Raw genomic sequence first — 10000 nt, 5'->3', positions numbered from 1 at the left:
AAATCGGTTTGGCCGTGTTGAAACCTGCGTACGTTTTGTCAAAATGCATACCCATTTATCACCGAACTGACCAGGACATTCACACAACTAGCGGCACTTACGTCCAAGTTGGTATGGGCGCCAAGATGACCGTCCCCGTTCCCCTCTTCCACATCATCTCCAAGCAACTCCACGTTGTCGGTTCCTTCAGATACGGTTCCGGCGACTACCCTTTGGCCATTTCACTTGTTGAAAGGGGATTGATCGACTTGAAGCCGTTGGTCACTCAGAGGTTCAAGTTTGAAAATGCCAAAGAGGCGTTTGAGACCACAAAGGTTGGAAAAGACAAGAATGGGAAGGGCGTGATCAAGTGTATCATCGATGGACCGGAGTAAAATAATAATAATAACGGTGGATTTCATAGGGGTTATAGAAGGGGTTTTATTGTAGATCGTAAACTAGAAAAAAAGCTTACACAAATAGTCAGTTGGTTACATGAATTGTGTTTATAGATTGCCAACAGTCTGAAATGTACCGCTCGGGTCCAGTTTACCTTCCAATTGTGTAATGTAGATAGAGGATACAGTTATAAATCGTCTTTTCTCCACTCTATATCGACCTTTTGCCGTTATCATCATCGTCCTCAGTCATCTCTAAGCGTGCGACTTGATTCCTAAACAGCTGAATATTACACTTCAAACATCGCACATCTAATATATCTAAATAGTCACTCCAGTCACCCAACCAACAGCGGCCTTCATAATTTTTTCCACAAGATCAACCTCCTCTTTATTACGAGGAGCGTACACCATGACCTATCAAACTCATTCAGCATTACTGCAGGTACTGCCGGGATCGAAGAAGAATGACCGACTCACCCACTGGGGAGGACCCAGCTCGTGTACCGGAAATCGTTCAGCCCAAGACTTTTCGATCAACATCTTTGCATCACGAGGAGACAAATGAACATGCAAAGAATTGTCCGCGGGGTGCACGTGGGCGATCTCATAGGCAACTTGCTTAGCCTTGGGGTTGAGTGTGGGGAGGTCTTCTTTGGCGTAGATGGCGTCGCCGGTGCCGCCTTCGGTCTTGGAAGGTGCGAGGTTTAGGATGTCAGGATGCTCGGACTGCAGCTTCGACCCGAGATGATGGAGAACCTATGCGCGAGGTTAGGGAGGCAGAGAGGGGTGTGAAGACTTGCCTTTTTGGATTTGGCATCGATAGCTTCCGGTTTTTGTCTGTGGGGAAGAGTCCTGCATCCCTATAAGTAAATAGTCTCGTCACCATTAATCATACGAGAGGACTTGCCTGGGCATCCTTTCAGGTCGACCACCTCTCCTAGGGGTTACATATCCTGGAAGATAAGAGGGCCCTTCATCAGGCAAGGATGAACCGTCTGTAAGATCATCGTTGTTGATGAAAAGTCTCTTGAACCAGAATTTTCTCATCTTGAGGTAACCCTTTGGGTTTGAGGGGGTACCTCCAGTGCCTGGGTATCTTGTTCAGTAAAGTATTCCACGGTGTATTAAGCATACGACACACCAAAGGTAATCCAGTCCCTGTAGTCACTGGTAATCCATAGCGCCGCTGCAGCTACCACCACGGCACCAGCTGCCATAAGTGCACGAGACTGAGAATCGAGCAACTGTCGAATAGTAGACATTATGGGCTATATCTGGTTAAAGTAGCAGTCGTTCCCTCAAATACCTTTTTATATATCCTGGCCAACGCTATAGATGTACTACAAAGTACTTCCATTTTCTTGAAGTCTAGATGTATGACCTCATTTAATGGACGACGACTGTTCACGCAATTCGGACGACCATTGTTTGCATATGCATATTTCAAGGAAACACCATCCAGAGTCCTGGTTCTCCGGCCGCATGCGCTGCACATCATCGATGCACTCCCTTATGTCCGCTGGTACGGGGCAATAGCAATGTCATCTGTTTCTATTCTTACTACTCAGCTCCACGGTATTCCATATGTGAGATAAGCATTCGGCATTTAACGGCAACTGATTATTGGAGGATAACTAAAGGACCCCCAATCTCGCTATTCCCACGGTAGTATCTCATTGGCAGAGGCCTCGTCGCGTTTATTTGTTTTGTCTTCGCGTTCTGCAATGTTTTCAACAGGACAACAAAAATAACACACCTGCATTTCTTAATCCACACAACGCTGGATATTGATCCTGAGGACAGCTTGTATTAATCCCACCGGGGAGCTTTCCAGCCTCCTTTCTCCTATCTAGTGGGCGTATTTCTTCGGTACGGCTTCCTGGTCCGCCCTGCTTGGGACGCATACAGCCTCCAGTATGTCGTTAGAAAACAGGCTATCTCCTCCTCTGTCGCGCTCCGAAACCCCTGCGCTGGGGACTGTCGGAACAGTACTCGACAATGCCACGGCTTCTTTGCCGCTTCCAAATCAAAATTTCCCTGGTGAAGGTCTTGCCGGGCCAGGTCCGTCCACTACGGAAAACCATACGAAGAAGGTCATTAGAGAAGACGTGGAAAGACGGCAGTATGCTAGAATGGGTACTATAATGCCTGGTACAGGTGATGGATTAGGTATTGGTGAAGAGTGTTTTTCCTGGACTGATATTCCTAATGTGAAAAGTAAGCGCCTTCCTTTCCAGAGGGTCAGCTGCTAATTGCGGCTTAGACTTCCGATATCATCCTTGCGCCCTCTCGCCCACTCCCTCTCCCCATCCTGTTTTTCCCTTCTATCGAACAATTCCTTATCCTCCGCCGATCCCACCGGTCCATCTCTCCCTCCTTGATCGTTCTTCATACCTTCGCATATCACCCTCACTACTGACAATCTACAATGATCGCGGGTTCCGTTCATGTCGGACCAATGTATCTGTTCGCGAAGGTACATGGTACTATGAGGTCCACATAGATCGTGGAGACGGTGAGCAAGGCGCCCGGCGTGGAGCGGGCGGGGAAGGTGGAAACCCGCACGTCAGACTAGGTTGGGGAAGGCGAGAAGCGAATCTCGATACGCCGGTGGGGTGTGATGCTTATTCTTACGCTATTCGTGACGTGGGAGGCGAGAAAGTACATATATCTCGGCCCAAACCATACGCCAATAAAGGTTTCAGAACCGGGGATATAGTAGGATGCCTCATCAGCCTTCCTCGTCGCCCATCATTGGAGGACAAGCCGGTTTCCGATCCTGCGCGTATCAAGCGACAACGCCGTGCGTTCAACTACAAGAGCCAGGCGTATTTTGAGAGTGCAGAATACACACCTAGCAAGGAAATGGACGCCCTCATAGATCGGGACGGTAAACTCGCTGCTGCAGCTAAAGTAGAATCCCAAGCGCAAGAGATCAACGGTGGGGATATGCCCAAAAAACAAATGGGCGCTACCACTAAAAACACGAAAAAGGGCAAGAAACAACCTGAGAAGGCACATGAACCAGTTGCTCGCAAACTCGAAAAGCTTTCATCTTCCAGCATATCCTTCTTCATCAACGGCGAGTCGTTTGGCGAGGCATTCACGGATCTCTATGACTTCACGCCGCTGCCGTCACTGTATCCGCCGGTGGGTGGGCATGGGAAAAAACATCATCCAGGAGACGAGGTTCTTCATGATGACGGTACATTGGGATATTACCCCATGGTCTCATGTTTTGGTCGCGCCAAAGCGACTTGCAATTTCGGTCCCGACTTTGCTCATCCTTTACCCGAAGGAGCCCGGCCGATGTGCGAGCGATACGCCGAGTTTAAGGAAGAAGAACGGTTACTAGACGAAAAAGATGAGGTCGAAGACGCGGAGCGGTTACGCCAGATTTTAGAAGCTGAGAAGAAGATGCTGAGCAAGGTGAAGCCTCGGAATCAGAAAGCAAACTCTGCCACGGCTAGCGGGGAGAATACACCGAAACGGAAGAAGGGACCGGCGCCGAAGAGAAAGAGAGAGGGAAGGGATGGGACGGAGATGAGTACGCCGGGAGTGGAGAGTGTGAGGGGATTGACGGCGACGCCTGCACCGGAGGCTCCCATGTCGGAAGCTGGGATAGAATGGAGAGAAGGGACGAGGGAGAGGTCGATGTCTGTCGCGGCGAGTCTTGGGGGCCAAGGATGGGGCACAGTAAAGGAAGAGATAAGTGACGAGAGGGAAGAGAAAAAGATAAAGAAAGACAAAGAGGTTGAGGTGAAGCAGGAAAATGGAGGAAACAGTGAGGATGGGGAGTTTGAAGGCATCAACTGGTAGTCACATTCATCATCGATGTAATAAGCCCATCTTTTGCATACAAAATACACTCTACTTCTTCTTCACAACCAAGCTAAGCATATCTCCCTCATCCAAATTCACACTTGCCAACGTGCTAGAGTTACTCATTGGCTTATTATTATAATCCAACCTCATTCTACTAATCGGCACATCCGTATCAAGGATTCTTCTAATCCTCTCTCGGATCGTGGAAAACAATGTGCTAACAGGCAGATCAGGTACGGTGATGATTGATCCATCCAACTTCCATTCAGGCTTTTCAGGCATGGAAGGGAGCTGGACAGCGATGGAGATGGGTTCGGGGTGGAGAGATTGCCAATCAATTTCAGTGTAAAGCTGACCGTAAGGAAGTTTTTCAATCTTGGGGCGCTTGAACACCGGTCGGTCGCCGGCACCTTCATCCTCCGCTCGCGGGTGAACTTGGCCAGCCATAGGCGGGGTTGCGGAACCAAGATAAGGAGTGTTCCCACCCATGGCTGCCAAACGTGAAGGATGGATACTGGGCGCAGATCCAGGAGGAGGAGGGGGTGTACCGCCAAAGGAGGGGTCATACGGAGTTGAGATGTACTCTTTGGTAGTAGGTCCAGTAGGTGCGGCAGAGATGGTAGCGCCAGCGTAGGCTGTACCGCCTCCGGGGGTGGACAAACCAGCAGCGAGTGGGGTAGGGACGTGGGCTTGTTGGGTTATGCCAGGGCCAATCTGGGGACCGGGAGCATTGGAAGGTTGGTCAGTGAGACCAGCACGGTTGTGCAATTTTTTGATCTGTTCGTCGAGGCTGAATTGGGACTGGAATGTTTCCGCCGTCTTGGCCGCAGAAGCAGTGTGACCATCCCAAACAATCTTTTCCCTCTCCCTTCTCTTCTGCCTCTCTTCTTCCTCTCGTCTCTTTCGTTCAGCCTCATCCACGTCGTCACCAAAGATATCTGTACGGGCGGAAGCAAGGTTTTTGAGGGAGGAGACGACATCGGCACCCTGTTGGAGTTGTTGAGCTTGGGCCCGTCGGAGTTCGAGCTGTTTCTTTTGCTCTTTCCATTTGGGATCAAGAAGCTCGATACGCATGTGTTCAGTGAGCTCATTTTCAGGGATGGATTGACCACAATTGGGACAAATGGCAGTGGCGACAGCGTTTGTACGTTGAATACCTACCCAGGGTTAGAAACACACGGCCCAATGAGCTTGGCAGAAACTCACCTCTTGGCACATAATCCTTCTTTATCTTCATACCTCTCTGCTCCATAGCTGCCCTTTGCACTTCTCGGGCCCTGGCCTGCTCCTGCTCTGCTTTGATCCTCTGTAACCTGGCTTCTTCCTCTTCTTCGTCCTCCTCCATTTCCATCTCTTCCGCGGGCGGAGCTGTCTCGCCCGTTGGGCCAGCACCAGTCTCTTCCATGACCATGGCTGCCATTCGTTTTTCGGCCATGCTCATGGATTTGAGTTTCTCGACAGATGTTGGAGGAGGCAATTCAAGTTGCTCGTCGTTCTGAGTAAACTCGATTGTCTCGACGGTGACAAAATCTTGCCAATCAATCGCAGCAAAAGCCTTGGCCTCTTCTTCTTCCTCTTTGGCTCTTTCGTTCTCCCTCTTTCTTCTAGTCTTCTCCCACTCGGCCCTGTTTCTTGCCTCGTCAAGAATATGCCACTTCCAGTCAGGGTCGTTCGCTTCTTTGATGACGCCGTCAATGAGCCCAGGTGGTGGCTGCATGATCTTTTGATAAGACTCCACCATGCGGTTGTAGTAGCCATAGAGAGAGTGGGTAGGGCGCAGGAAATCGAATTGGTAGTTACGCCCTTCCTTGACGGAAAGCGAAGAGAGGAAAGAGCGGCCGCGACGGGCATGGAAGAGGGCTGTAAGTCGGAGGATATCGCTGGCACACATTTAGCTTCGGCCAATCATAGCATAAAACATAAAATATACGCACAGGTCCATAGCAGTCACGCCTGGAAGGTCGACCTTGAATTCCCAGGGTTTCGGCTCGGTTGCTTTGGGTCCCTCATCCTTCTTTTCCATCTTCTTCTCTTCTTGAGGCTTAACAATCCCCTTTGCAGCATCCTCCGCATCCTCTTGAGACTTGACAATCATATACCTGTAGTATTGGTGATATGGGTCGGCATCATTCAAAAATGCAAATTTGGGATCTGTCTTTTGATGTTCACGGATTTTTTCTTCAAGAAGAAGGGGAGTGGGAGATTTGGAGATATGGATTGCGGTCTTGTCGACGATGTCTACCCATTGTCAGGACTAAGTCATGGCAGGACACACTAAATCACTCACTTCTGATCTCCTTCGGAGGATAGATGATGCCAATCTTCAGCTTGTCGCTCGCCTTGGGTGGCACCCATTCCTCCTCGGCATCCTCATTCTCCTGAACTGCCTGGCCATTCGCCACCCCCGCTACACCATTGGGATTCCTTAGCTCATCTTCACCCGCGTAGGTATTAACGGGCTTTGGAAGGTTGAGAGCGGACATGGCTTTGGTTTTGTATAGATACGAAGATTCGAAGGATGGATTTGGCTGGCGGAAAGAGAACATGGAACAGCTAAAGGGGGGAGTGAATAGATCGAAATATTATGTAATATTTCCATGGGCGACTGCTTTGTTTTCGTCCAACTCGCTCAACAAACAACAGCAATACCCATAAACACCTGGGATTTCTCGCCAGAGGACATGTCCAAGGTAGCCAGCCAGCCAGCTAACAACCCTCCCAGGAGGCCATCAGGTGGTAGACAGCCGCCAGGTCCCATGGGTGGCCCGAAGGAAACGCCAAAGCATACTCCACAACGATCTCAGCCGTACGCCCAACAGCAGCAACGTGCAGCCATGTCTATGCCTCCTCCTCAAGGAAAGCCTATCTATAGCCATATCAAGTCTGTACATCAGCCACAGCGTGCCTATCCGGCTTCCGTATCCCGCTCTCAACACGGTGCACCGCAGCAACAACCGCCACATTTGAGAGAAACCTCCCGTACAAACATGCCGCCTCCCAGACAGACCGGTGCCACTATGCCTCATAAGAGAGAGACTTGGAAGAATCAAGAAGGGGACAAGTTAGAAGAGCAGTTTGACCACCTTCTTGTAGGTTGTTGATTTGTGTGGGAAAATAGTATCATTGACGAGTTATGTTAGGATTCGCTCCAAGTGCCCGAGACTGTTCGTCTGAAGTTTTCTACAGTTTCACCAGCTATTAAATCCTCTATTCTCTCTTCTACACTTACTTCCAATCCTTCTATTCTCTCTTCTCTCGGTTTACCTCTGCCCACATCGCCCCTTCAATCACCCAAGGCGAAAAAGAAGCTCTCCACACCGCTTTTAAGGAAATCCAAAAGCTCTGGCGAGCTCAAAGGTGATCATAGCACGACTGTCAATGTAGGCGGGGAAGGATTTGTCATTGTTGCTAGCCCGAGGTCCGGTGAGGGCGGGATCATGTCACCTCCTCTCCAGCCCGGCGGCATGAGGGGACAGAGCCTTGATCTTGGTAGACCATCGCATTCCTCAAGGCCTAGTTCCCGTCTATTCGGCCACAATCCTTCCCCTTCACTTGGTAACAAAAATTTTGCCAAGGGACTGGGAATTGCGGTGGGGGAGCAACCGGAGGCATTCATCAGTTGGCTTTCAACTTATAAAGGTACCGATTTACGAATGGATGTAGCGAGGTGTAAAAAATTGAGGATGTTGCTCAGGCAAGAGTCGACAGATTGGGTAGGGGCGTTTGTGGAGATGGGTGGGTATGGTCTGATAATAGACAAACTGCAAGATTTACTGGACATTGAATGGAGGTGAGTATCTGTTTGAATTGTTGATATCAAGTAATATTGAAGCTGACGACAAACAGGGAGGAACAACATGATGATCAAATGCTTTATGAGCTTTTGAGATGCATAAAAGCCCTTTCAACTTCCGAGGTAAGCCTTACTTTTTTTTCACAACCTGTTAGCTTCTTTCTAACAAGGGGCAGATTGGAAAAGCCGCCCTTCGCAAATTATATCCTCGCCCGTTCCCTGCACTTTCTGTTCTTCTTTTCTCTGAAAAGAAACCAGGTGATCTCGCCAGCCGGCAGCTCATCGTCGAACTCTGGCTCTTCATTTTCGAGCTTTTCACTCCCCTTCCTCAAACCCCTAACAAAAGACCAACCTCAATCAGGTTCGACGAGAAGGCCAACCCTTCACCGAGAGATGTCACGGTATTTATTAGGAGTCTGCTTGTACCCGATTTGCCTGATCCGACAAAGGATCAACATGAATTCGTTACGCAAGCTCATCGACCTAGGGTATTCAAGGCATGGGTGGGTGAGCTCAGCGATATCTGTCGAGATTACTTCTGGTATGTCTAATTTATGATGCTGGAGTTGGGGCTAATTGCAGCAACAGGATTATGTGTCATGCTTCAAATACCCTGTGGGCGTTAGAGCAAGTTGATGAATCGCTGGTGGAGAAACCTGTTGCACCTGGGGGTGCCACTGGGGGAGTGGAATTTGAAGCAATGAACTATGTGGTGAGTTTGTTAGTCAGTTTAAATAACTGTCTGCTAAAAGCAGTGTAGACCACCCATTTCAAGCTTCTGAATGCATTTGCCGCACGCCAGGCAAAGGAGAATATGGACAAGGCGAGGCAATTACACTACGACTTGATGGCCTCTGGTATGGATAGAATCCTTGTGGTGAGTTCTGTCAATCGATGTAAAGGCAGCATGAAATAACAAATGGGCAGACTTTCCGGAAGGCATCGACGACGTACTACCCCTGTGTCCATCTTGAGCTGGCAAGATACGTCCGCCTTTTACAAGAAGCATCTCCGAACGGGAAACTGCCATATTTGATAAGCAAAATGGTCGGGCCGCCTCCCGAAGAGGTCACAAAGGCGCAGTATAGATCTGGTTATGCGTGGTTGCCTATGCCCAGTGTGACAAGCGGGAGGATTTAACGCGTCTACGATGGGAGACGAGAAGTTAGAGGGAGCTGTATCAGTGTGAAATGAGTTTTGATGTGTGCTAAGCAGCAGTAACGATACTTCGCAAGGTCATCAGGGGAATTTATACCCACGTTTGTAAATGCCTTTTTATGAATCATATATAGCTTTGTATGAGCAGTAAACCCCAAGATCTCTCCACGTCCTCATACATGTAGACAGCCTTCAACAGTCCCTAGCATCTTTCAACCTCCTAATGGCTCAAAAACTTCCTTCCCTTCAACAACCTCCTCAGCAACGTCTTCCTCCCATTTTTGCCCCCTTTAAGCCTACTCAAGAACCCGTGCTTGTTCTTCCTCTTTCTCTGGGAAGGTTGGTAGAAGGCGCCCATGGCAACATGTCGAAGCGCACCGAGTGGAGAGAACGCCGGCAAAGAAGGAAGGATGTGGGTGGGAATGGGTGGTGATGAAAGTGCCATAGGGCGAGAAGCGACGAATGTGGATGTGGGCGTGCGTAGAGAAGAGAGGATGGAAGATTGGGGTGCAGGTGCGGGTGCGGAGAGGGTTGCACGAGGAAGGGAGAGGGGAGCGAGGCGTGCTCGGGGTGGGAGAGGTACGGCAAGAACACGAGCGAGACGGGGCATTTTGTGGGTGCTTTTGTGCGCTTTTTTTCGCGAGATGTGGTTGTTTGGTAGGCTTAGTTGGTGCTTTTGCTCTGATATGCGTGTTTTCAGAGCTTCGATGTGGATTTGTAGGGATGTTGTTGTGTCTGTTCGAAACCAGAAAAGTCGAGGAAAGCGAAGAGTGCCGAAAAGGGGGAGAAATCGAAATTAAAGTATTTTCTTAATTACGTTTGCTTCAAGACTGTTAACTATGCT

The 10000-nt window shown here is 49.4% G+C and overlaps 6 protein-coding genes across 6 annotated transcripts in view; 3 read left to right on the top strand and 3 right to left on the bottom strand.

Annotated features, from left to right (window-relative positions):
- Nucleotides 1–374, top strand: part of CNBA1020 (hypothetical protein) — a gene marked incomplete at both ends in the record, with an annotated part of 1385 nt that extends 1011 nt beyond the window's left edge. The window contains 2 exons of the mRNA XM_773006.1: nucleotides 1–28; nucleotides 92–374. The exon at nucleotides 1–28 is cut by the window's left edge and continues 142 nt beyond it. Of these exons, the coding sequence (XP_778099.1) occupies nucleotides 1–28; nucleotides 92–374 (311 nt within the window). The remainder of the gene's footprint in view (nucleotides 29–91) is intronic.
- Nucleotides 375–698: 324 nt separating this feature from the next.
- CNBA1010 (hypothetical protein) lies at nucleotides 699–1642 on the bottom strand (the record flags this gene model as incomplete). The annotated part of the gene is made up of 4 exons (XM_773005.1): nucleotides 699–794; nucleotides 858–1136; nucleotides 1284–1468; nucleotides 1522–1642. 4 exons carry the CDS (start codon nucleotides 1640–1642, stop codon nucleotides 699–701), a joined length of 681 nt encoding a protein of 226 aa, XP_778098.1.
- Nucleotides 1643–2296: 654 nt separating this feature from the next.
- CNBA1000 (hypothetical protein) lies at nucleotides 2297–4199 on the top strand (the record flags this gene model as incomplete). Its single annotated transcript, XM_773004.1, has 2 exons — nucleotides 2297–2597; nucleotides 2644–4199. 2 exons carry the CDS (start codon nucleotides 2297–2299, stop codon nucleotides 4197–4199), a joined length of 1857 nt encoding a protein of 618 aa, XP_778097.1.
- Nucleotides 4200–4250: 51 nt separating this feature from the next.
- On the bottom strand, nucleotides 4251–6688 carry CNBA0990 (hypothetical protein; the record flags this gene model as incomplete). The annotated part of the gene is made up of 4 exons (XM_773003.1): nucleotides 4251–5362; nucleotides 5412–6085; nucleotides 6140–6443; nucleotides 6493–6688. The coding sequence occupies 4 exons, from the start codon at nucleotides 6686–6688 to the stop codon at nucleotides 4251–4253; spliced, it is 2286 nt and encodes a 761-aa protein (XP_778096.1).
- A 198-nt stretch (nucleotides 6689–6886) lies between these two features.
- CNBA0980 (hypothetical protein) lies at nucleotides 6887–9138 on the top strand (the record flags this gene model as incomplete). The annotated part of the gene is made up of 7 exons (XM_773002.1): nucleotides 6887–7294; nucleotides 7346–7995; nucleotides 8052–8121; nucleotides 8175–8539; nucleotides 8587–8710; nucleotides 8759–8875; nucleotides 8926–9138. 7 exons carry the CDS (start codon nucleotides 6887–6889, stop codon nucleotides 9136–9138), a joined length of 1947 nt encoding a protein of 648 aa, XP_778095.1.
- Nucleotides 9139–9376: 238 nt separating this feature from the next.
- CNBA0970 (hypothetical protein) lies at nucleotides 9377–9766 on the bottom strand (the record flags this gene model as incomplete). Its single annotated transcript, XM_773001.1, has 1 exon — nucleotides 9377–9766. The coding sequence occupies one exon, from the start codon at nucleotides 9764–9766 to the stop codon at nucleotides 9377–9379; it is 390 nt and encodes a 129-aa protein (XP_778094.1).
- Nucleotides 9767–10000: the final 234 nt, after the last annotated feature.

The sequence above is a fragment of the Cryptococcus neoformans genome, chromosome 1 (genome assembly GCF_000149385.1).
Source record: "Cryptococcus neoformans var. neoformans B-3501A chromosome 1, whole genome shotgun sequence".
NCBI classification, from domain to species: Eukaryota; Fungi; Basidiomycota; class Tremellomycetes; order Tremellales; family Cryptococcaceae; genus Cryptococcus; species Cryptococcus deneoformans.
This window is presented reverse-complemented; position numbering and strand designations above follow the sequence as displayed.